General features: G+C 36.3%; 1 protein-coding gene across 1 annotated transcript in view; it reads right to left on the bottom strand.

Moving 5' to 3' along the window:
* The window catches only part of TTC27 (tetratricopeptide repeat domain 27), a 123,549-nt gene that overhangs the window by 68,226 nt on the left and 27,877 nt on the right, over nucleotides 1-27,446 (bottom strand). The window contains exons 7-9 of the mRNA XM_075748925.1: nucleotides 26,786-26,922; nucleotides 23,546-23,658; nucleotides 13,486-13,552 (exon numbers count right to left, since the gene is read on the bottom strand). Of these exons, the coding sequence (XP_075605040.1) occupies nucleotides 13,486-13,552; nucleotides 23,546-23,658; nucleotides 26,786-26,922 (317 nt within the window). The remainder of the gene's footprint in view (nucleotides 1-13,485; nucleotides 13,553-23,545; nucleotides 23,659-26,785; nucleotides 26,923-27,446) is intronic.

Below are 27,446 nucleotides of genomic sequence, written 5' to 3'. Positions count from 1 at the left end.
TCCCTAGGAATTAAACAACAGTGAATTTCTCGTTTTAACTGCTCAGCCTCAGGTTCTGAACACATCATGTGCTCTTCTGATAATATCCTGAAAAACAGAAAAGCACATTGAAGAAATTGCTCTCTGCATAGGTAGTAAAACAGTGAATTTGGCTTGAGAATGGCTAGATATCACATTTTAAAGATAGATAGTTTCAGGACTATATGCAATGGTACATGCTGTCTGAGGACTTGCAATCTGTTGAGCCTCAAGACAAACAAAGCAAATGACTGAACAAAGGGTGAAAGATAGAAAATTGGTGCCAATGGAGAATATTTTCTAGCTTGTTTCATTCAGTTCAGTCATGTGAGAAAAGAAACGTGTCCTACCCCTGCTACGTATTCTCTTGGAAACTACCACAATAGTGGCTCTTAAGTGCTCTGCCCTGCTTGCTCCACCCCACCCTCAGCTTTGCCTCTCCTCTCACAAGGAATGTTTTTGGAACAGACAGTGCTATAGGTTAACTTGTCCTCTGCTAATAGGTATTTATTCCTTCAGGAGACAATTATGACTTTTTATCTTTCTGGTACTACTGCCTGTGGCTACAGAAAAGAACCATGATGTGTCAATACTTTCTTTAGGTTGGTCAATTCTTTCTAAGCATGTATTAGTATTTTTTTTATTTTTAAAAGTACTTCTTAGTCAGCAAAATCCAGGTAAGACTACACATTAAGGTTCCCATTTCTTTTTTTCTGCTTCTTTGCTTGTTTGAACTGTTCAGGGCAAACTCAATGTTTGCAGCACTCTGCACTACTGCAAAAATCCCTTAGGCCTGACAGATCCTGCATCCTTATACACCTGCCCCAGAGTGGTGGGATTTGTCTGCTTTGCCCGCCTACTCGCATTTATGAGCTCACTGCTATTTTTTCCATCATCCCATTTTTTCCACAGACTGCCAATGATGCTTCCTGCTTATTTGGTCTATCAACAGCCTCTGGAAGAATACTGCTTTATATACTGCTGCTATCTGACGCAGCACAGATTCTTACTATAACAGAAACTTTTATCTTTGCTTTTGCAATAACAACTTCAGGACAAATACCCATTTACAATAATTATCCTTAAAATACCTTAACTGAGTATCTTTTGCAGGAAGAGAATGTAGGGTAGCAAAGATACTGGTTCGCAGACAGGTTTGGAGCACAACCATAAAAATTATACAACACAATGGAGCCTTAAAATCTCCCTTCATATCCTCAGAAAAAGGCATAAAATTATCTTCTTGAAAAGAACCAATTTAAAAGTTTTCATAATTTCCAAACTTTAAGATTAGTCAATGGCACAAGAATACCTTAACAGTTTTATACAGTTTTTATATTATAAAAATGCCTTTTGTGAACTCATCCTATAATGCCGTTAACTAGTGATAATCAGCTATCACATTTTTTTCTGTAACAGGAACAGACAAAAAAATTTAGGAAGAATTACATGCCTAAACTAGTGATTTATAACAAAGCTGCCAATGACTTTAATATTAAAGCCACGTCAGCACAAAGTATAGAATTTCTATAAAACATCTTCACAACCTTCAGTCTGTAAGAACAGCTGTCTGTAGAAGAATGGTGAGGCATAGCAGAGAAAAATCCACACAATGCCAGACAGGACTCTACAGCAAGTGTGTCATACCTGGGTTTCCCCTGTTTTGAATGCCAGCATCCACCACAGGAATTCTGTCTACAACAGTCTCTACTGTTTAGCAGACTGCATATTGCAGTATTTGGTGTTCACAAATAAGTGTAATGTGTTGAAGGCAAGAGGCACGCCTCAATTACTGATTCGTGGGCTAAGTGGGTAGGGTCAAAGTCTGACCATTTCAGTGAGAGTTCTAGGATGGTCTCAGCAGTCTTCCAGGAAAGAGCACATTAGCAAGTCTCGATGTCCATTAAAAAAATATTTTATTTCTGATTTCTTCCAGTTCCTGACTGTACCAGTAGAAGTATTCAGTCTCTTTAAAGAGCTACTCTTCCCATTACATGCAATAGGATCAAGCTGCTGGAGGTCACCAGCAGCCTGGCTTTAAACCTTATTTGGAAATGTTTTACTTTCCAGGAGCAAAACAAAGCAGCCACCTGCCTTTCAGAGACTTGAAGACACAATGGTCCTGAGAGAAGACTAACTCCTTAAGCAGCAAGCAAAAGCAAGGAAGGAAAAGAATAAAAATAGTCACAAATACGTGAGAAAGGAAGGAATTAGGGAAGATGAGAGTAAAAGTCAGATAAACAGGAGGCGAGAGCTGACAAAGGAGGGCTGAGGGTAATATGGCATGGATGAGCAAACAAAAAGGGAAGCTGACATAGGAACAAGTGATTAATACTGAAAAAAATGAGTGAGGCATTGCTGGGGAACATGAAAGAAAATCCCGTCTCGGTGGGCAAAACGTTCCGAAATCTGACAGAGTTGTGTAGAGAGAAGCTATGCTCTGAATATATTTATTAGAGACCAAAGGCAATGTCTGGGATGTGCTTAGACATGAGAGATGTTAAAAGCATGAGTTGTAATGGATTAAGATTCAAACACAACAGTCTAGCACCTGTCCAGTTGTATTATGCATATAAACAACAGCAGTTATTAAAATAACTGTGAAAGTTGGATGAAGAATCAGAGAGTAGTTTGAGTTGGAAGGGATCTTTCAAGGTCATCTAGTCCAACCCCCCTGCCATAGCCAGGGACATCTTCAACTAGATCAGGTTGCTCAAAGCCCCGTCCCACCCAACCTTGAATGTTTCCAGGGACAGGGCACCTACCACCTCTCTGGGCAACCTGTTCCAGTGTTTCACCACCCTCTTCATAAAAAAATTTCTTCCTTGTATCTAGTCTGAAGAAGCTACAAGACATTTTCCTTAGACAAACAAAAGGGGCAATCTTTTTAGTTATGCAGCTCCAAGCTTCATATTTTCCCATCTCTGTTAGAGATTCAGACAGATAAATAAACGTTTGACTACTATTAAATAAGGGAAAGACACAGAATATACAGACAAATACACATACTGCAGTTCTTACACAATAAGCTGTAGGATGAGAAATATGGCCTTATTCCAGCAACTAAATGATCTGCTTGCTTTCTGAATCTTACTAAGCTATTAAACAGCTTCGAACCATGCAAGGTGTTCAAAACAAAAGAAAAACAATTTTCTAAACATATTTTCTTCCTTTATTCTAAAACTAAAAGGGTTTCACCAACATATAATAAACCGAAAAGCAAAGAAAACATACTCAGTTTTAGCTAATGATAAAAACCAAACCAGGTATGATACTAATTTGAGGGAATGCAAATGCATATGCTCCTCTTCTCCGAGTGTTGTAATTTCAAAATCAAACATCTCATTTTACAGCGCAGAAAAATCTTTCACAGTCTATTCATAGAAATCTGCAAAAGTTAGTTTCTCTCTCATCTTTTCTCTAGACTAGATAGAAGTCATTGCAGAATGTGTTGGCCAACATATTCTGACAAATGTACTGCAGAAAAATCTAATTGATACAAGACATGAAGTCTTTCAAGAAAAAAAGCCCAAGCTCCAATGTAATTAATCCGAGACATGCTTAAGGATAACATAGAAAAGGCAGTAAAATCTTCTCAAATACATCAAAATACACCAGCTAATATCTAGTGTCATGATTTTTATTTCAGTTCAGAAAAGGCCTCAAATCTCAGCTTCACAGATAGAAAAACATTAAATAGTTTAAATATTTTTAAAACATTTTTGCAAATTGAAACAAATAGAACATGATGCTTTTAAGCATTCTATTAGCGTTTATTTGAATAGTCTTCATAACTAACAGCTCTGCTTGCCATGATTAATGCAGCCAATCCAAACATGTCAAAAGTATTTATGCCATACCATATTATCATATATGCTAAGCATATAAATTATACACAGAAAAAAGTCTGAATTTTCTCACAGTAATCATGAGACTCATTTATGATATACATTGCATGAACAGTCCACTAAATGAGCTAGCATTGTTTCTATTTCCTGATGCAATGAGCTAACCTTCATAAACAGAAGATGACCCCTTCCTAGTCATGAAAACGAATTTCCAGTTGTGCGAACACATAAGGGTCACAAACACTTCATGCAAATTACCTTATGAAATGTTCTTGCACATTTTATCTTACAAATAATTATTTAAAAAAACACTTTGCTTATCAGTATGGAAGTTATCCCAGTAAAAATGTATTTGTGGAAGAAAAAAAAAAAAAAAAAGCAGAGGGATGGGGTCTGCTGGCAAGAATACATGCTTTCCCCCACCTCTCCTTTAGTCATAATGCACTGTTTAGTACATAATCAGTACTGGAATTCAAGCATTCTGTAAATACAAATAACATAAATGTGCGTATAGCCTCCATGCAGATGATGTATTTAAATGTTTCACAAATTAATTTAATCTTAACATCTTAATTTCTGGTCAACGCTGCTTGAAAATTCCACTTTAAACTTGCTGCTTTTAATAAAAGACAGAAACGGAGATATAGTAGAAATACCAGAATCAGAGCTGCTTAACCTTTGTCCTTCTATAACACAGATGGTACCATGCTTTTCCACAACATACCGAAGCCAACTAATTACTTATACAGGGGCAGCACACTGTGCAAAAACATATCCAAGATCACAGCTGAACAGAATGGGGTTTACCCAAATGAGGGCAGCTAAGTATGTAAATGGATATTTTGCTGAATCTAAGCTGTAAGCATTTGTTTAGGAAAATTTTTCAAAAATAGGTAAAACCCCCCAAATCTTTCCCCTTTACATCTCCTTTCAAAAACGTATGGTTTGTAGACTTAGAACTTGATTAAACATCATTTTCCCCACAAAAATCTTAAATTGACCATCAATAAATCCCCAGAAGAAAATACTATTTAGAAAGCCCTTCCAGTAGCTTGGCTGCCTAAAGCTTCAAGAGTTTAAAAAAAAAAAAAAAAAGAATTCATTGGAGACATTTCATTTTTTCATCCCTAGTTTTGGGGGAATTGAAAAAGAAATTAATGCAAAACACAGTAAGATAGATTTATTTCTTATTGAGTTCATTTTGTATTTTTCCCCAAAGTAGCTAGAATAGGAGAATAGCTAGAATTGACTGCTCCTGTTTTTCTTAAAAAAACAACAACCACTGAACAGTGATATTTTAGTGATGATAAATGAATCCAAGAGTATCAGATTTGTACACCTCAGACACCTGGTGGGGGAGGAGGGAAGGAAATACATACTTCATGCCTACAATCAAGGACTATGGCATTCTAATCAAACCTATCCTAAATTGTGTAATAAGTCAAAGAAATTCTGTTACTTTTTCAATATTTCATCTTTAATATAGACCAGAAAGAATGTTTGGAGTGCTGATTTGAGAAATGTTCTACTTCCAGTCCAAACTACAGATATGATAGGATCAGAGAAAATAAAAATCAGTGACTTAGGAACAGTAGCAAGTTGACCAGCAAACAAGAATTCAACAACCTTCATTTTTTTCAGATGTTATGGAATAAGCAAGATTAGAGTTATATTTGAAATGTTGGGTTAGGAAAAAAAAGAACCAAATGAAGGGACAATACTAAAACTAGGCAGAGGAGATGAGGGCAAGACATTAGGACAGCTAAATAAACTTTAAGAATAATTCTTCCTCACATAAGGTAAAAGAACAAAAATGTAAGTTTAATCTGAAAAAAGGAAGACTTGGATTTACCCCTTGCTTAGTTCATCAGCCCCCCTCCCCAGCCAGCCAGATCAGTAAAATATAAATCACTTAAAAAAAAAAAGGTGACTGCTAGTACTGATAACATATGAATTGAACTCATCATTAGAATATTGTAAAAAGGGAATATTAAGCACAAGAGTCTTATTTCCTTCGGATATCTCAGACAGCATTTTGTTGAATAGGGCGTTTAATTTCATCATCTTGTTGCAATGAAAGCTTTCTTGCTGAAGAAAATTATAAAAGTTGTAACTGGTAAAGAGACAAGGGGGAAGGGAAGCCTGTGACATGTCAACTGGCTGTCAGAGAGGTTGCTAGAAAAAATAAGTGAGCTGCTGATAGATAAAAGGAAGGAGGAGGGGGAGAAGAAAGGCTGCTGTGGGAAAAAATGTTACTAACTGTCATCAAATTTGCCTGCTTAACTTCTAAAACCTTTAGACAAGCAAATAATCTATTAATATTTAAACAAGATTTTCATGTTCTCTTACCACTGCGGTTGCAGTGAGACCACTAAAATCTATTGCTTGAGTAATTCTGTACAGATTATATGGAAGAGCAGACTATTCTAGAAAGGAAAGGCTAGCTCAAATTTCTTCCTGCTTAGAAAGGCACACAATAAATCAGGAATCATCTCCTGTAAGATATGATGCAAGCAGAGCTGTGGATACCATGGACTCAGGGAAGAATGTAGACCACAGAGGAGAACAAAGTTAAAAGGGATAAAAGTATCAATTATGTTGAAATCTGATATTCTGTAAAATAAAACAACTTCAAATAGACTGTTACTTAATCTCAGTTTTGGAATGGAATGCAAGCTTCCCCCTTGCCCTGCAACACATGTACTACAGCACCCGGTTACTTTACCCTAAAACATCTAAATTCATACAATGCAACAGCAGCAAAAACAACCGACAACACTAGGTTAATTTCCTATCCACAATACTTTGCAAACGTAAGTACCAGGCACTTTGTGAATAAGCTTCCAAGAAATCTAGTTGAGTCTTTGCACATGATACTCCAGCAGAAAGAGGCAGCTTCTCTTTTGCTATACTCAATCTGATTTCCCAGTAATGTGTGATGGGCCAGAAAGCATACACGCAGTAAATTAGCCGCAAGTGTTTATATCCTGACATTCCTGGAAAATGATTCAGACTTTTGAATAGAAGTGCAACAAAGGAAAAAAAAGGAAGAAAGAAAAAGAATAGAATAGGTTTGAATTCATTTACTTAAAAAAAAAGGTCTTACTAATACTAGCAGGGCTTTGCTGGGAGAAAGTCTTTGCAGTGTTATAATCTCGTAACCAACAGAGGCTATTCAAAATGGGCAACACTGCTCAGAAAAGAAGTGAAAGAGACGTTTTATAAAGCCATGAAAGTTACAGCAGTAGAGACACATGGCACTCTTAATGAGCTTTTCAATACTCTTGCTGGTTATAAAACATAAAGAAAACTGCAGCCATTTTCTCAGCAGAGAAAAATGCACTGCTTTTATTTAAACTGTATAAACAGTTTCTCTTCAGAAATCAAATTGGCATGTTAGTTTTACAGAGGTTTTGATAGGAAGGCTTAACATTAAAAATATCATATGCTGTGATTTGATTGCTCCCTAGTTCCACATTAATATCACAAATGCCATACAAAAGATGAGAAAAACAAAGCATTCCCATTTCCACCCTCCACTCCCTCCTCCCAAAGCCCCCCTCCTACAGTGAAAAGCAGAAAAAGTATTCATATATGCATACACACAAATACACTCAATAAGATGTGCACTGTAATTCTTTGCAGTGATTTTCAAAATTATCAAACAACATCAGTTTCTATTGCACTCAATAAATGCCCACCTCTGAAAAAATATAAAATATGTCTCCAACCATTTGCAAATTCCTTAGCAAAAACAGTCTCTTATGGAATCAGTAGCTCAACACAGTGGAAAAACAAAGGACATGAAGCATTCCCATCTGGTCCATCTTTGGAATACACAGTATTCCTTGGATTTTGACAGACTCTCTCCACATTCTCCAAGTCCTTGATCAAACCTTGGTATCCTTCATGGCATTACTGGAACAATTTCAGAATGATCAGGTATTTTTGTTAGAAGATGGTGAATAATTTTTAAATTTTGTACTCTGAGCAAAATAAAAACTACTACACTTTTTTTTTTTCCTGCTTTAAGAAAGATATCCTCACCTGTTCAAAGTGTTGATAGACAGAAGAGCTGCCAGAGCTTCCTTTTCCCAGTTTTCACCACTTAAAGAAACCAACTCTCCATGCTCTACTCTCCATAAATGATAGAAGTCTCAGGAGTGTAACAAACCAATGCAACTAAATTTTCCACGGTCCCTTTTCTTTCCCTTCTCATCTTCTATGGATTCCAGAGGATACAAGTATGGGGCTAAGATATCAGAAGCAAAAAAGCACGAGGCTTCTCTTCCACAGTTTCTAGTTGCTTTTTCTCCTCAGTCCCCTACAGGTTAATAATAACCTATAGGTTAATATGTCACTACCACTCAAAGTCACTTGATCATAAGACACGATTAAGGGAAAAAAGTAATATGCTCATCACATTTACCACAAAGCCCATTTCTCCTGGACAAAGCAAGGGCTAGGACAGATGGAAGGGGTAATGTTAAGGACCAGCTGCAGCTCCTTAATACTGGATATTCTGTTGGAATGTCATATCAGACTATGAAACACTGACTTGCCTCCCCAGTATGTAAACTATAAGCTATATTATAAGCTTTCTATAAAGCTGTAAGAACTTGTATTGCAGAGTCTAATCTTATTAGTGTTTTTTTTTTAAAAAACCTCCACATTCTTCTCTTTTGTAAGAGACAAACGTAACACCATCCAGTATTTAATCCTTCCCCTATCTCCCTGCAAGAACTGCATAATCTTAAAATTAAGACAAAGGAATTTACCAGTTCTTACATAGAGCTTTCATATGTTCCTAGAACTCTTTTACATTTCAGAAATACTTTTTAGTTTCCTGTTCTAAAGTTTATGTTCACATGATGGCTATCTTTTTATAAAGCTTTAAATGTAATTTTTAAAAAGTTGTTTTAAAAAAATATACTGAAATATCCTGTACATTTATATTAGAGTGTTGTTCATTTAGTCTCCTCTTTAGTGTATTGTCTTAACTGTACTACCTATTCAAAATAATACAAACAGCAAACATTTAATAGAAATTTTTTTAAGACCTTACTTTTGCTCATTTACAAAAAGGATTTTATTTTTTTTTCTAAAAAGTATTTGGGCCACTGATATACAGAGATCAGTGATGTACATGTGAACTTCTAGGGGAAAATCGCTGCCCAACACAAAACCCAACAGACTTCGCATTTGTATTTTTACATTAAAAACAATCCACTGAAAACAAAGATGGGATAAGGAAGCATATTTAGGCATTGTAAAACTAACTTGGGGAGCTGGAAGTAAACTAAGCTACAAAACCTCAATGTGAAGGCTGTACTGAGTTAGTTCTTTGGTTTCTTGCATCGTACACTTCCTGTACAGAAAGCTCTGGGGAGAAGTTTATTGTAAGGAAGAAACCAGTAATTCTAAGAGAAAAGCACTAGGTTTCACTACTGGTTTACTGCTCCTCTTTTCCTCTCTTAAAAATGGCTTTTAAATGCAATATTCAGTTAGCTCAATCAGAAAGTTTGCTAAATATCATATGCATAACTATGTCTCTGAAGCATCTTGTGTGATGTCTAAAGAAGATCTTAGCTTTCTTAGGAGTTCAAGTGCTTACCATAATAGAATTAAAAACATTATAACTGTTTCCCTAAACCATTATATGTGAGAAAAAGAATATTTAATTCCCCTTAAAATCAATTGTTTAATTTTGTGTGTATTCTTAAGTGCATGTGAGCTACATTACTTCTCATATAAAGATATGAAATCAACAATTTAACTATAAGCAGAAAAAAAATCAAATGTATCTAATTTCAGCTATAGATGATGAGCTCAAAAGTTGAAATATTATGCTGATGACAGGTGAACAGATTTGCCTAGAACACCTCAAGCACTGAAGTCCAAATTATTGTACCAAGAGTAGCTATCCTAGCCAATGAGACTACATACACAAATACACAGAATTTGATACACCCCCACATCTTGCTTCAAAAATTAGCAATACTAAAAGTAATTATTTGATACAAAAGTTAGTACTTTTAGGACAATGGCAACTATTCCCAAGCGACTTCAGTAAATGAAAATCTGCAATCCTTTGGTATTTGACTGCAGTCACCAAGCAGTGACTAATAGTGACTTTACAGTGCTAATTTTAGGACTGTAAGCTATGCTTTTTAAAATATACATATGTGTGTACATATATATCTTAGAGATCCAATAATTTTCAACTTCTACAGATATAAAAGGGAGTTTAGAATGCCTGTTTGACAAACTACACCCACTATGAGACAGGATCACATCATCTACTTAAGTTCGTTTTGATCACCCTTTCCCTCTCATACTACCTGGACCTTAATTCTCTCTGCTCGAGAAAAACTGCAGGTCACATGCATTTATTTTGCAATGTCGAAAGCAAAAGGATCTCTTCACAATTCACTGATCTATTAAAAATGCCTTACAATTTCTCAAGTTTCCTAAGATACCTTGAAATACCCTTGTTTCTTCAGGAAACAAATGTCAGCAGATATCAGATGAATGCATGACAACCATCTAACCAGCCTGCAGATTTAGGAATCCACATGTAGGCTGAGAAGATGCCTGCTCACACACACACACATACACACAGCAGTTTAAATGACGCTAAAGAAATTACTAGAGCAGCACTGATATAGTGCTCATTTGTCTGTTTCACTAGGTAGTACCGAAGCTTGGTAAATACCTTAAATACAAGTGATAACATTTGCAGTGCCACTTATTTACTCAGCTGGCAGACCCCATAAGAACCAAGGCTGTGTTAATATTCACACAGAACATCCCTACTGCCAGGGAGCACAGCGATGGATTTGCTTGCCACAGTGACTCAGAGCTAAGATGCAGAACCGCTCAGAGATTTTATAATGAAATTCTGCAGTGACTATCCACAATTTTAGGCTCAGTTGCAAACTCCACAAAAGATGCCTTTATTGAAAAGAAATGATATAAATTAACATCTGATTCCTGTTTTCACTTTCCAGGAGAGATTTGGGACGGTAACGTTACAATTCATACTTGTTCTTGTTTGTGTCTTGGGACCATAGGTCAAGATCAAAGAAGAAAAAAAAGAAAAGACTGAATTGTGTCCCTACATCCAGTTAACTTGGAAACATTAAGCAAAAGTTTCAAAGAACACTATTCTGATATTGAAATTTATTATTTCCTCTAATTTTTAGTCTAGCAGTTACTTCTTTAAGTCACTGCTGTCCACTGAATTCTGCACTACTAGAGAGATGTACATTCCTCTTCTTTTATCGCTATAGACCTTTTTTTGCCACACAGAGCACAAAGTAATAGGGAAGCCTACACATATCTTTCAGCTGCGTTTCTCTGGAGATCTATCCTAATAGTGGCTGCTGATCTTGCAAGTGTGAAGCAAGCTGTAGCTGACTTAGAAGCTCTATAAAAGATAAATAAATAAATGAATGAATGAAAAAATAAGCTCCCCACAGTCACTGCAATAAATATTTAAGAAGCAAGTTCATCAGCTCTCCTATGATTTTTGAGGAATCAGCCACTAGATGGCAGGAAAATGCAGTTTAATTCTCTCATCATTATGAAGAATCACCCAACAGATCTTACATCTCAGATAACAGGTAACATGGTCTCTCAAGCAATAGCAGAAAAAAGATGACAGTAAAGCTGATTATCTTATCTTTCTTGCCTAATATATGTGCTACCTTGACCTTTTCTCCACTGTTGTAAAACCTGAAGAGTGTTTAAATGTTTGAAAACTCAAGTGTTAAAACAAGTAAACCCTATTCCTATTTTCATTATTCTGGAAAGCACACCATTATGGGAGTAGGGCTAATCTTGTTAAAGATGTTCTGTTATTACAATTTCACTCCATTTAATATTATAAGGATAGGATATGTGGAGAAGTTATTTCAAGATTCAGGTATATAATGGCTGCTTTTCCACCTAAGAATTATGCAAACAATAGTGGGTAGTGGGAAGACTGAAGCAGGGAGTATACAAAAAAGTCCAGGGAGTTTCACAGGAAATAAAATATGAGAAGCAAAATTCTGAGTTTTCATAGAAAACCCACAAGTGAAAATATATTATTTCAACAACAAAAATGGCAGGGTTTGCTTTAATGAAATTATATGCATGTCTTGAAATTTCATACATTTGCATCAACATTAGATCTGCAAAAAAATTATACTGTAATAATTTCACCATTTTATTTGTACATAGTTATTCTTTCTGTAAGTTTATTCTTCTCCTTTAATGGTCATCATTCTTTAATATCCTTATGGGTACTTCAATTACTAAAATATGAAGTGAGAGTGAACAGTCTCATTTTTTCTACATTTCATTTTTTTCCTGCTCTCTATTCCATCTTTTAAAAAAAAACCAAACCCACCCCAAAACAAAACTGTTGTTCAAAACAAAATACTGCACAAAATTATGAATATATCATGAGAAAACACTATGATCAATGTAGAACAAATAGAAAACCTACATAAGTCAAACTGTTTTACAGTGATTCATTCAGCTCCCTCGTGCAGATCTTACATGTACTATATTAGCATAGGGACCTAAACAAACATGACTTTAAAATCAACTTACTTTACATTTATCTATCTAATAAAAAGACTAGGATTTTCTTTTTACATATCGAACTTCCTTTCACCATCACAAAAAACTCTCAAACATTACCGTAGTTAACCTTAGAGTACTGCCCATAGTACTTTCACGTAACTACAAGTGTCAGTGATGAAATTCAGCTCAGTTGAAATCAAATGGATATTTGTTGAGATCCTATTTGCAAACTCTTAACAAGAATTTACTTTTTCAGATGGCACTACTGTGGCAAAAGGGTGTGAGACTACAAGGCTTGAGTAGGAGAGCAAGCCCTCTTTACTGCACCCAAAGCTGAAATCTAACATTGTGGAAAGTAAGCAAAAATGGCAATATAACCATTAGCCTTTCCTCCTTCACCCTCCCATATAAACTATTGTTGAAAAGCACACAAAACTGGAAAAGCTCAAGGAAGGAAAGCAAATCATGCTTCGTCTTGAGTAAAAAAATTACATTGAAAAAATACTGAGTTACAATTTTCAAGGCTTCTTTGGAATTTACAGAATTGTTCTGCAGCAAATCAGCCATTGAACTGGGAAGAAACATATCTAAGCAGAACATCTGATACATAGACTGAATAAGTCTGACAGAATAAAGCTGAAATTCCTTTTGAACTCCACCTAAACACTATTCAAAGAAGAACACTTCCAACACTAGTCCCATAGGAAGAGTTTACTGTAAAAATACATAGTTTAATATCACATAATAATTCATACAGTTAAAAAAACTCGAACACACACACACACACACTGTTTTGTGCATGTTTTCAGATTAAATTAAACTTTTAGATGTCAAGCTTATCCTGCATGAGGATGTCTCAAAACTGGGTTGAACTTCAGCATCACTTTAATTTCTTTAAATAAGAAAAAGGTAATGAGATGATTGAGTAGTAAACCAAATGTCATTTACAAACAGTTTCATGATTAATGTGATTGACAAGTTACTGCTTGGTACTTAAATATGAAATGAAAACATGTTTACTAAGAAGTCCAGATAAGTTACTTACTGAAGTAAAAGCCAGAAGTTCCTCTTCAGTTAATTTGTGTATTGGATTGTTCTTCTGGAAGTCTATACTGTGAAAGGAAAAAAAAACCAACAAAACAGCAATGCTGATTTAATCTTTAGCATACCACTATGCAGAACGTGTTTTTCAAACTTGCAGAAATCTAAAGGACATTCTGGAAAACTGTTACAATGACAAATGGGAGTATGGTATGTGTAGAAGACCTAGACCCTAGGAGCAGTCACAGAAGAAGGAAAAAAAAATAAAAAGAATCATTTAGGGGACCAAGATATTTCAGTAGTGCCTTTCCAAGACCATTCTAAATTGAAATGTCTTGCTCAGTTTAAGCTTATGGGAATAATAATTTTACAAATCCTAAACAGTTTTAAATCCATTCCCTGGTTTTTTTTGGTGTTTTTTACAGAGGTCTATTTTCAGTTAAAATTCTATGACTAATTGAACACAGATTCTGCAAAGCAAAAAACCACTAACGCTCAAAAAGTGCTAAAGGGTAATCTCAAATACATACCCTCTTTCTAGCCACTCAAGGAACATGACCACAGAGGTCCATCTCACTAACTGGCATTACCACTAGCTTGTGGTACACAAAGGGGGAAACCCAGAAGAATACAGAGAGATAAGAATTACAGTTATTTTATTCACAACTGGACGCATTTACAGAGATGATAAAGAAATTGGGCTTACAACTCTACATGAGTGGACGTTCTCCTTAGCAACACCCCACCAACATTTACAAATATACTACAAGAGATACCTCCAAGTGCCACAAAGAGCAGCAAGGCTACAATTCAAGCTCCCTGTGAAAACAAAAGATATCAAGAGGAAATATATCCTACATCATACCACAGAGTATGGATTATCACATAAGCTTATATTCATCACATTATTCCTTAAACTTTGCAGCAGACTTCATGTTATAGGTTAAAATTGCAAAGATAGTATATTAATTGTGATGACAGATCACAGATTGAAATTATACTCACTACTTTACATATATTACTTTGGAGACAAGATTTCACCCCAATCTAACTTTTTTCTTGCCATTTTATTAATTCTCCTTTGTACATATGATACAATTAACATTGCAGAAATAACAGTCAACACTTTGATTAAAACTTTGTTAAGAGCCAAAAGAACAAGGTACAGAATAGAGGCTACCTGTTGAAATCTCAATTATCTTTGAAAGGTCATGGCAACCAAAAGAGGTTCCTGAAGACTGACAGAAAGCAAATGTCACTCCTATCTTCAGCAAGAGCAAGAAGGAGGATCCAGGTTAGCCTCACCTCATTCCTTGGCAAGGATGTGAAGCAAATCCTTCTTGAAGCCATTTCCTAACACATGGAGGGAGTGGTCAGTACAGATTCCCCAAGGGGAAGTCATGCTTGACCAACTTGATAACCTCCTATGATGAAATGACTTCCTTGGTAGATTTGGGGAGAGCAGCATTGTCTACCTGGACTTCAGTAATGCTTTCAGCACTGTCTCACATAAGATCCTCACAAAGAAGCTGATAAGCAGACAGTGATGTGGACTGAAAACTGGCTGGACAGGTAGGCTCAGAGGGTTGTGATCAGCAGTACGAAGTCTAGTTGGAAACCAGTAACTAGAGGTGTAGCCCAGGGGTCAATACAGAGTCCAATACTGTTCAACATTTTTGTTAAGAATCTGGGTGATGGGGCAGAGTGTACCCTCAGTTTGCTGATGGCACAAAATTGGGAGGAGCAGCTGATATACCAGCAGGTTGTGCTGCCATCCAAAGAGATTTTGACAAGCTGGAGAAACAGGCTGACAGGAACCTCATGCAGTTCTGCAACGGAAAATACCAACTCCTGACCTTGCTTGAGCAGGGGGTTGGACAAGATGATCTCCAACAGTCCATTACAACCTCAAGAATCTGTGATATGAAGGACAAGAAGGTGACAGAGTAGTTTGCATGTATTTAGGTAGATGAAATCATGCTTGATTAACCAGATAGCCTTCCATGATGAGATGACTAGATTGGTGGACTTTATCTTGACTTTGGAAAGACACTTGACACTGTCTTCCATAATATCCTCATGGACAAACTGAAGAAATACGGACTAGATAAATGCACAGCACGGTGGACTGCAAACTAGATGAACTGCCAGTCTCAAAGGATTATGATGAGCAGCATGAAGTCCAGCTGGAGGCGAGTGACTAGTGGCGTATCCCAGGGATCAAATAATGTTTAACATCTTCATTAATGACCTTGATGATGGGACATGACACAAAGTCCTGAACTTGGGAAGGAGTAGCTCCATGCACCAGTCCAGGCAGGGGGCAGACCATTTGGTAATGAGCTTGACAGAAAAGGCCCTGGTGAAAGCTGAATATGAGCCAGCAACGTGCCCTTATAGCAAAGTCATCCAAAGCCTCCTGGGCCACGTTAGGAAGAGTGCTGCCAGCATGTCGAGGGAGGCGATCCTTCCCCTCTGCTCAGCATTGGTGAGATCACACCTGGAGTGCTGTCATCAGCTCTGGGCTCCTCAGTTCAAGAGAGATGTGGACATACTGGAGTAAGCCCAGCAAAGGGCCACAAAGATGGTTAAGATAGTGGAACATCTGATATACAAGGAAAGGGTGAGAAAGCTGGAATGATTTAACCTGGAGAAGAGAATGCTCAGAGAGATCTTATCAATATGTATAAATACCTGATGGCAAGGAATAAACAAGATGGAATCTAAGTCCTCTCAGTGGTGCCCAATGAAAGGACAAGAAACAATGGACACAAACTGAAATCCAGAAAATTCCATTTAAAAAGGTAAGCAAAACCTTTAATACTGTGAGCATGGTAAAGCACAGGAAGGGGTTCCCCAGAGAGGTTGTGGTTGAGGTCTCCATCTTTGGAGATATTCAAGGCCTAATTGGATATGGCCATAAACAATCTGGTCTAGATGACTGACTCAAGCAAGGAAGTTGGACTAGGTGGTGATCTCTAGTGGTCCCCTTCCGACCTCAACATTTTCATAAAGTTTTCTTTTAATGATACTTACAGTTTACATTTTTCAGCCTTATGTTTTGTTAACAAAAGGAAGAACAGAATCTATTTCTTACTGAAAACTAAAAATAAGCTGACTTTTTTTAAATTGTACTTAAAAATTTCTCTCTACATTATGCATGTTACCAGGTATCACAACTCTCATCTCTCTTGACATCCTATTCCAACTACCTCATGTAGAATACAGAAGGTTTTGTTTTTCTTTTCTTGAGGTTTGGGGTTTTTTTGGTAAGGTTTTTCCCCTCTTAATTTTAGAAAAAAAAATATCTAGTTTCATTTTTCTTCCTGTCCAGGACATACTGTAGGCTCTGAGGAACAACTAAAAGATGTGGCTAATGAGTTTACACTATCTTCATACCTGAGTATACTTAATGAGACTATACATAAGCTGTGAGAGTTGAAAGGAGACAGCACAGAGAAAACAGTTTGAGAAATGCAGTAAACTACCATTTATTTACACAGTGACTGAATATCCCAAATCAAGTAAGAATCTGCTTTTCAGTAGTGAACATTCCTCTGCCTTCCAGTGCTTCTAATCTAAAATTGTCGAGATAGAAAAGGTAAAACACACTGATTTTCTTTTGGTAAATTCTACCAAGGTGTAGTAAGAATGCATTTTGAAATTTAAAAGTAAAAAGCAATATAGTATAGAGACGTTATCTTCCTCATCACTTGCTTATCTGTCAGCTGTGAAAAGAGGCCAGAGTGCCTCTTTGTTTTTTCCTCCAAAGAAAAGACACGATAAAGTATTAAGACACAATAAAAGAATTCTAAGAATAAGCAGCAAAGCACTCAAGATAGGAGAAAGAAAAATTGATGCCATTGAAGCACTCTTATCTCTTTATCTTTGCATGCCCACAAAAAGAAATAGTATTATCTGTGTAGCAGACTGCTAAGCCTCCTTAGAATGAGTCTCTTCCACATTCCACCTCCATCACATGGAGGAACAGAAGGGAAAAAAACCCCACCACCACAAAAAAAAAAAATTACACACAGGGCCAATGTTTAGGAACTGACAATATTCATTAAACTAAAGCAGCCTAGGAATGAGTACAGATGAAACAGTCAGGAAATTAAGGGATGAGTTAGAAACAAATTCTACTCTGGCAATGCAAATGGCATTTATTGAAAGGACTGCAGCCAAATACAGGTAGGCTGAAAGACAGAGCAAAAGCATAATTACACCTCCTTCTGAGATTCAATTTTCTACTTCTATTAGGAGATAAAATTCATTTTCCCTTCTTTTGTAACTTAGGGGATCTACTCTTTAATAGTGCTTTTCTTGATGCTTTCTCATCAAACTTCCCACAAAATTTCTGGAGGGTGGGGGCAACGACAATGATGACATACAACTACAAAACGTCAAAGTAAACAAAATCATCAGTGTGTGCAGTGAATCTTTTTTATTATTTATTTTTTTAAAAGAGCTATCACAGAAAGTGAATGGCACATTAGAGCTGCGCTCTCAATTTTTTAAAATGCTAACATCTAAAATTGCTATATAAGTTATATAATAAAGCAAATTGGGTGGCTGGGTGAGAGAGGAATGGCATTACTGACCAGAATTTTCTTAAAAAAAGATTTACACATTATGGTAGGGAAGAACATGACCAGAGTAGTCAAAAGGCAACAATTTCTACAGTGGAAGAAAACTTGAGAGGTCTTCCAACTCTTCTTCCTGCTCTACAAACCTCTAACTTCAGACAAATGTTTATGCATTCTATTCCTAAAGACCTCCCATGATAAAGGTTCCACACAGACTTCATACCACTTATGCTGACGTTTCATAATACCATCAACTTGAGCAAACTGTATAAGTGTGGCCACAAGGAAATACCAACTATGCTTTTGGTTGAGTACTGATGAGAAAGGGCTTTGAAAAGCAAGCAAAGACCTCGACATCACTTTTTATTCTTGTTATGTTCAGTAAAATTGGAGTCTGCCAATAAGGAAAGCTAACTATTATTCCCCCTTCCTGATTTAACTTTTGTGGTTCTGAATTTTGCATCAAAGATCAACTGAAAAAAAGAAAAGTTTATTAACTATTATAGTAATGTATTTTTTCCCCCATCTTCCCACAAAAAAACCCCACAACATTATCGGTGGGCTTTTTTGAAAGTTTTAGACAACGCTGCTAGGAAACAGTTCGGTCATATATATGTATATCTCTCACTGTTTTTTTTCCTTCCTTGAGAAAATTTTTCATGAAAACAGGAAAGTAATAAACAATTTCTCTGCTTCAGTTACTTCTTTCCTTGTCCAATGTCAGCTTCTAGCAGAAATACTTATAGTCACCTTGAGGTAGTCAACTATAAGTCACTAAACACTAGTCACTAATACAAATGTGACTTCAGGTGAAACAGAACAAGCTTCTCTATTGCAGGTGGGGTTCTTCCTAAAAAAAGGCAGCAAGAAAACATCAAATATTATAACAAGCACATCACAGCAGCTAGGCAATCAGAATGTTAAGTGACATATCCATAGCTTTTGAAAAGCATGGGTAAAGCAAGGGACAGTTAAACGCTGACAAAATTCGAACTTATTGTTCAGCATCCGAAAGATATGATTCAAGCAGAAAGGATTAATCCTCTCCTTATTCTAGACAGATTTTTGTCACAGTTTTTGGAAGTATATAGATGCAGTTCTTCCAGACCAAAGCAGTGCTAAAATAGGACTCTAATTTCCATTTCTGCCACATCCATATAAAATGCTTTAAGACACATAAGTACAGTAATGCAAAGCTTTAAAGATAAAAGTTAAATTGTTTTAATGATTTTACCATACTGAATCAAATAAAATGTGAGGACATACATAAGCTGGTTGATGAAATCAACTTGGATGTCTGTAATATTTTTTGAGCAGTCCTTCACCAAGAAGGACTTTCAAAGAAACTGAACATTCATATGAGATAAAAGGGAATGTCTTGGCAAAGGTCAGTAACTGATAGGAAATGGTGTAAGACAAACAGTCAGCCATTCCAATGGAGAAGGTCACCAGTGTAATCCTGTATAGGTTTTGTGCTGTGATCAGTGTGCTGTAATATTAATAAATAAATTGGAAGAGGAGAATGTATAGTGAGGTGAGAAAACTTGCAAATGATATGACGTTCTTTGAAGTAAGGATGTGAATAGACAATAAAGATGTGCAGAAAGACCTTACAGGATAAAGCAAAAGGGTAATAAAATAAAAATGCCAAGCAATGCACAACAGGAAATGCAGTCCTAGCTTCACAAAAAAATAACAGGCTCCGATCTGATCATTTCTATTCAGGAGCAACTCTTTAGCACTGCAGCTGTGTGAGAACATTAGCTCAGTACTAGGCAGCTGTTAAAAAGGCAAATCAAAAATATGAATAATTAATTAGGAAAGTAATAGAGAATAACGTACTAGGGCATACTACATAAAGTATACAAATCAATAACACAAAGCATACATAAAATATGACATAAAGCCTTTGTCCACCCATGAATAGTATGTTCTGTTCTGGACCTTTAATTTCAAAAGCAGTAATTCAATGTTGGAAAAGTTTCAGAAACAGACAGCTAGAATGATTGTTGGTTTATGATGATGAATCATGATGGTTATGTCTTATAAACATGTAACAACTTCTGCAAAAGAAACGTCTGATTAGGCTAGGACTAACCAAAGAGGGACATTGCAGAGGTTTTCAAAATTGTTAGGAAATAAGAGAGTTAAGTCACTAAATGAAGCTACTGGCAAACAAAACTACCTGGAGGTGCTTTTTTTCTGAACAGCAGACACAAAATATGTAGACAGACACCTTTGCCAAAAGATGCTACCAATGCAAAAAATTTACACAGGTTCAATGGAAGACAACAAATATTGGAGAGATTCACTGAGGGCTGCAATGCAAACAAGCCCGATTAGGCTCAGGAAATCCCTGTTTAGAGGCTGGGAAAGTATTTGGGAGAAGAGAGCAACACATGCTTGCAATGTTATCATTCACCCTTAGGTATCTTCTCACAGTCACTCTTGAATACACAGTATAAAGTTAGATGAATGAAAATAACTTCTGAGTTTTTGTTTGCTTGTGTTTCCTCTCTGCAAGGGCAGACAATGAAAATTCAAGTTCCTCAGGTAACTACTTAAAACTACAGTTAACTAGCATGAGGTGGATGATGAAGAATAGATAGGTCAGACTTTCCACATATGCATTTTATGAATATTTGCTGTATTTCTATGCAGTTTTACCAGCTGTGTTAATTTTGTTAATGAAAAAGAGCCAAACTCAACAAACTGATCACTTTACATGTGTTTTCAAAGTTTCACAAAGGTATTTCAAGTGACTAACATTTTTTATGTGAGCATTCTGAACAGCAAGACAGGAAGTTAATTTCCCCAGTGGAATCTCTTCACACAGCTTTATGTACTGGTGCACAGCAATATATTTTGTGGCAATGATTTTAAACAGCCATAAACTGACCATGGTGAGATCACTATACTGTCTGGCACCTGTAATTGGTTTGTTTAAAAAAAAATAAAAAAAAAATTTACACTTACATGATATGTTTGTAAAGATGGGCCAGAGTGCAAAGAAGTATTTAACAGAAAAACCTTCATCACCTTTAACGCTGTCCAAGATCTTACGTCTTAGCTTTTACTTTCATAGGACAACATGTGTAAGCTCTGGCGTTCCACAGTCAGTTTAACATAATCTTTTCCATCTCAATGGCTTAGAAGAGAGAATGCTCTCTTATAAACACAGATGAAAACAGTGTTTACCTACTGTTGCCTTGTACTTCTCATACAAACTATACGGTATGACCATATATATATATATAAAACTTTATAAGCACATGATCCATCTTACCTAACTTTAACCATGTAAAATTTAGGCCTTTTATCTAGCTAGCTGTCTATACTATAACAATACCGTATTTAAATCATACATTGGCCCATTCTTGGGGTTTTTTAAATATTTATTTTTAAACTGGAACTTTAATATCTTTTTCCCTCAGCCTCTGAAAGTTTGGTTCAAGGCTCTATACAAAGCTTTGGCCATAGTCTTAAGGCTTGACTGTAAAATAAGTTTTATACCCTCATAACTAGTTATTTTCGTATCAAATAGCAAAATAGTCCTAGCCAAGTAATGCTTCTGCACTCCTAGGAGTTTCTTTTTGTATTTCCTTTAGATTGCAGTACTCCTGCAGTGAGATGATCATAAGACACCTCTATATGTACACACAGAGCTGGCATGTTTTCTAGCCACTATTCAGAGCATGACGGGGTGGTTTGAAAGTGACATACTGTGATCAAGAAACCTACAGTGTAGCCAGCCAATGTAAAATTCAAATTCTACCTTTTCGGGCAGGGGGGGAAGAGAGAGAGAGAAAGAGAGAGAGAGAAAAGGGAAAGACCAATAGGCAAGTTGAAATTTCTTTCAGAAGGGTGGAGGCTGATATAATCTGAATATAAGACAATACTGTGTTAAATAATGAAGTGTGCATGAAAATGCTTCTCAGAAAGGGGAAGGCTTTGCCTTGACTTGAGTCAGTGTGAAAGACTAAAAGTGACTGGGCCAAGAATATATGTCAACCCACTGTTCACTCCACTTCTTTGTCCTCAAACTGGATCTAGATGTGACCTCGAAAAGAAAACAAGTTTAAAACTTGGAGAATAAAGAAAATACAAAGCCACAGTACATGTTCCACTCATGAATTCCTGATTACAGTGGATGGGCTGAATGGTTAAAGTGCATAGCTGAAGCCACAGACATGTGACTTCACATTTAACTTCAACTATATAACAAAGCAAGCGTCTAGCCCTTCAAAAAGCTGCAGTCTGAGAAATGGGCATATAAAAGGAAACAATCTGCACTCCACTAATGACTTCCACTGCACTTTATGGGACAAGAAGAGGAAAAATAACTGAAAATTTTGGCAAGTGGGGACAGGGGGCAGAGAAATATTATAACATGTGCTACAAAACAAGCAAAAAGCCCCACACCACAAAGAACTATGCCAAATGCTGGGTTGTTAGCTTGTGGCACTGAATTGTCTCACTAGCCTTTTGCTGGCCTGTTATTGCTGTCACCCTATCACAAAAGCAGATCTTATAACATCCATGTGCCCCCACAGAGGAAACAATGGCCTGAGACTTGGTAACTACGATTCACTCATAGTTGGGCTCCGGGCTGCCTTCTGGCTTGGGCAAGATACTTCAGCAGTACCACGGATTGCATCATTTTGCAACTCACAGATCAGAAAAGTGCTTTGAGAATGATGAATGCTGCATCAAAGTCACCATTTTTACTTTGACATACTAATACTTCTGAAACAAATCACACACCAAAAAAATTGTGTGATAACTGTGATCGGCTAAATGACCACTACATCATAGAAAAAAGTATTTCTCTATTAGAAAATGAGGATATTCATTAGCAGCCAACTTATGATCCTCAAATCTCAAGCTGCTTTTTGCTCTTCTGTGCCATTTCCAAAACCCATGTGGCATATAATTTCTGAAAGCCAGGAAGAGAAAAAAAACCAAACAAACAAAAACTTAAATGCAAAACCACAAGGACTTCGTACTATAGCTTGTAACTAGCAATGGACGCTCTGAATTTATACAAGTATTCCCATTGCACTGAATAGCAGGGCAGTGTTTTGCTTGAAAGAGATGGTTGATGCTCATAGGAAGCTGACCATTGTGGACTCTGAAATATGTTTTCAAAATTTACTAAAAGTGTCATCACCATATGGTAGCTAATGCCCCCTGACATTTGAAACATGATTAATCTGAGGCACAAAGAACAAAAAGGTTTTCCAGGATAAAAGAACAATATAGCAATTAATGAAACATTGCCGAAATTCTGAACTGGACACTAACGTTCACTCTGAGATAACTGAAAACGCTATCCACATATAATGCAAATCTTTTAGCATTTTAACCAGACTATATGATAAGGCAGGAAAAAAAGTCCCATCAACTCACCACTTCATTATTTCATTGTCATAATGATTCATGCAGTAATTTTTTTTAGGTAACTACAAACTGACTTACCATATTCCAAGGATTACAGCAAGCTCTTCTGCACACAAATCAGGTACACGGTACTGATCAGCATCTGCTAATTTTATCTCATTAAGCACTGTATCATCATTTAAATCATAATTCTATTGGAGGAGAAAAGAAATATTTTAAAATAGAGAGAAACAGTTGCAGAGTAATTTATGCCTTCAAAATATGAAAAATGTAGACTTTTTGGAAAAAGGATAATACAAACATCAGAAAATTACACAATGGAAAGTAATTTACCATGACTACGACAGATAACTAACTAAGCCAGTAGAAAGAAGTATCATCCAAACCATTTTTGCTACAAGTATACTGGCTGTCATGTAGGAGCAACAGCATTCAGAGCAACTTTAAGGTTACCTGAATATTGATTTTCTACTTAAATAAGGGCTGACATATATACATACAGACAAGCTGAGATAAATTAATCTTAAATGCTTTCCTAACATGTAGGTTTTCAGGCTAGTGACCATTGACCTCTAGGAATGTATGTATGTATTTTTAAGTATCAGGAAAGTGCAACTAAGTAAAGCACATCTTTTGCCAGTACAGTGAAATTCCTTACACAGGGAAGTGGTCCCCCTCTTTTTTTTTTTCCTCCAAAGGAGTTTTGCAAATTAAAGAAACAGATTGAAAAAACCCCACTGAGCCAGCACCTCCAGATATTTTGTCCTGGTAAAGGCAAGAAGGACTGTTTACAAGGGCATGTAGCATTAGGACAAGGAGTAATGGCCTTAAGATGAAGAAAGGTAGAGTTGTAGATGCTCCCTCCCTGGAAGTGTTTAAGGCCAGGCTAGATGGGACTTTGGGCAACCTGGTCTAGTGGAGGGTGTCCCTGCCCATGGCAGGGGCGTTGGAACCAGATGGTCTTTAAGGTCCCTGCCAACCCAAACCATTCTATAATTCTATTATATTAGCAGAGTTTATAATTCTCTTAGGAAATTTTCCACTCATCCAGGACAATTCCTATCTTTAGAGAACAGAGTATTTTCCTTTATCTGCTAACAGCAGATGTAAAGTAAGAACACTGGAGAAACAAAGAAAATTTTCCTGTAATAATTTTGCAGCATGATCGCAGGTCTTTTAGCTTTCCACATGCATATGTTAATCCTGTGAAGATTCTCAGGACCTCTCAAGATTTAGCTTCTATGCATTTGCCATGAATAGTCTTTTAAACGTATAAAAGATACATCAAGCATCTGTCCTAAACTTAGACAGAGATGCAATGATGTCATCGGTAGTTTTTGGCAGATGGAAAATAGCATTAACTCTAATTTTGGCTAAAAGAACTTCAAGATACACAAGCTGACAAATTTGAGAGCAGATTTAGGAAAAGAAACACTAGGACTCACTGTTGAAGTTAACACTGACAAATTACGTGAATACATTGTATTTTGATACTACATTATCAATAAAGACATCCTAGAAAAAAGGGAAAAAAAACCAATACCTTTAATTGGTAATTCAACGCACACATGAATTGGAGAGACTACTTAGTCAAGCCTTGTCTAATACCTGTGACAGAACACTCACAATGTTAATAAAATGTCTGAACTTGAAATACCTCAGGTTTTCCTCAAAGGAGCACGTGGTTCTACTAGTATTATTTTCTAGAATTTCTGACACATACAAAATGCAGAAATAAAAGGTTCTAGTTTTTGGTTTTTAGTTGGGGGAGGTGTTGTGTTTCCCAGTAGTAGATGGTGGTAACAGAAAGCCTAACTTTCCTTAATAGGCAGCCCAAGTAACTTATGACAGAATTATGACACAGTTGCTCTGATTTGCACAAAATTCAACTCTCTCCCTGTAGCCAAAACCTCTCAAGTCCTTTCTAGCATCACATTTTTCCTTTTCAGAAAGAGTAGATACGCTTACTTTCTCTAGCATTATTTTCAAGATACATTCAGTAAAATTCTAGTAGGAAAGTGTGGATAACATAAGAACAACTAATTTTTAAAGGTTCCAAATATCCCAGTTTTCTTTCTCAAACTGTTAAACTTATGTCAGCAGCTTTTGGTTTGTTAACTAAAAGAACATATGAATATAGTATTTTATTAGCAAGGATAATATATTTCATTCCAGGTTATACCTACAAACTAAAACAGTGTTGTCATTTTATTGAAATGATGTCATGCTTTTATTCCAATCTAAAGTCCTTATCAGATATAGAATCAAAGGCAAATTCTTCAGAAAGTTGCAAACAGCTGGAAAAAAACAGTCATACAATATACCAGTTAGGGACTCTCTGAGAACTAAATGACTCTCTGTCATTTAGTCCTAGGTAAGTTGTACTTGAAGTCTATAACTAAGTCTAACGCTCACTAAGTGGTCTCCCCTGAGCTCTCACTATCCTTACATGAGTTGCTATACATAGTTCTATCATAAGCACAAGTTGTGGCATATATGCAGTCAATCTCTTTTCATCAAATTGAACACAACACTAAGGACATACTAATGGACACACACAAAAAGCTAGGATAGTCTCCTAAGATACTTGTGCGTTCAATTTAGAAACAGAGAAGTATTGCCATTTTTTTTTGCTTTAGATACCTGCTTGACCTGGAAGTCTATCAAGCCATAAACTTTTTTATAAAGGCTTTCCAACCTGAAGAATAAAATTTGGACCATAATGCCTCAATTTATCTCTGGCTTCTTTAGCAAATTTGCATAACTTTAAATCCTAACCAGAACTTCTCCTCATGAAGGAAAAATGCCATCCCCAAACAATTCAATGGTTGTTGAGTGATTTATAATTGAAGTCATCATGCACATGCTCAAGATCAATAGGGCAAATAATTCATGCCAGCAGGAATACCTAGACCAATTTCCTATCTTCACACAGTTACTAAACATATCTGTCAGCCCTTAGGAATCTGTGCATTTCTGTGATGCCTTACAGGCTATTTTGAAAATCTGTCTCTCACCTGTTTTCGTAACTCCATCATTCTTAGTCAACAGAAATTAATACATAAACTGTAGAGTATTATATTTGCAAATATGTTTTTAATTGAGTAGCCACATCTGTCTTGCAGACAGTCACATGTTGTTTTAACCCATGTTGTTTAATATTAGCAAATGACTGCCCCAAATCTTTTCCAGAAGCTTTCAGAAATCATTAAGTAGTTTCCTCCTGGGCACCACACACTTCTCCCTTGGAGGCACTCAAGAAAAGCTTCAGAACATTTTCATTTTAAGAAATTAAAGCAATTCTTCTCAAATACATACCATTGTTAAGTTTTCTAGAGGTGTTGGAGCTGGACTTAGCTCGCTGTGAGGAAGGAGGAATTCATCTGCTCTTTGGACATCCAAAATAAGCTGTGCAACATATTTTTCCTGAAATCGTGTTCGCTTCCCCAAAGCGCCTACAGAAAATTAATACGTTTATATTAGTGAACACTAAAAACTAGTAAGCCCATCATAAACTAGAAAGGTGCTCACAAAAAAGCAAAATAAAAGAGAAACACATTGAGAATTCATCTGTAAAATTTAGCAGTGGTTTAACTCTACTTGATCTCTTTGCAGTGAAATGTATGCGTTCTCACTGCTAGCTATGAGATACAAAGAAATACATATTACAAATATACAAAAACAGCTAGATAGGTCTTGCAAAGCCACTTTTAGGTAAATTCCCTATAACCTACCATATTGTCTCTTGAAAACTGAAAGTCATTAAGTTTCATCAGTTCCCTACTTATTCCCTAGCAATAAACCACAAACAATTGTTTGATTTGCCTGCTAAAAGTTGGAGACATTTGCCTGCTAACAACATGGAGACATTTAGGCAAATGAAAATCCTGTAATATCTTAGAGGCCATAATTTTAAATATTTCAAGTCTTCATGTGAAGACTTAGGTCTGCGAAGAAGGATCACAGACATGACATTACC

Source organism: Balearica regulorum, chromosome 3 (genome assembly GCF_011004875.1).
Source record: "Balearica regulorum gibbericeps isolate bBalReg1 chromosome 3, bBalReg1.pri, whole genome shotgun sequence".
Lineage (NCBI taxonomy): Eukaryota > Metazoa > Chordata > Aves > Gruiformes > Gruidae > Balearica > Balearica regulorum.
Note: the sequence above shows the minus strand (reverse complement) of the source record. Positions and strands in the feature narration are given on the sequence as shown.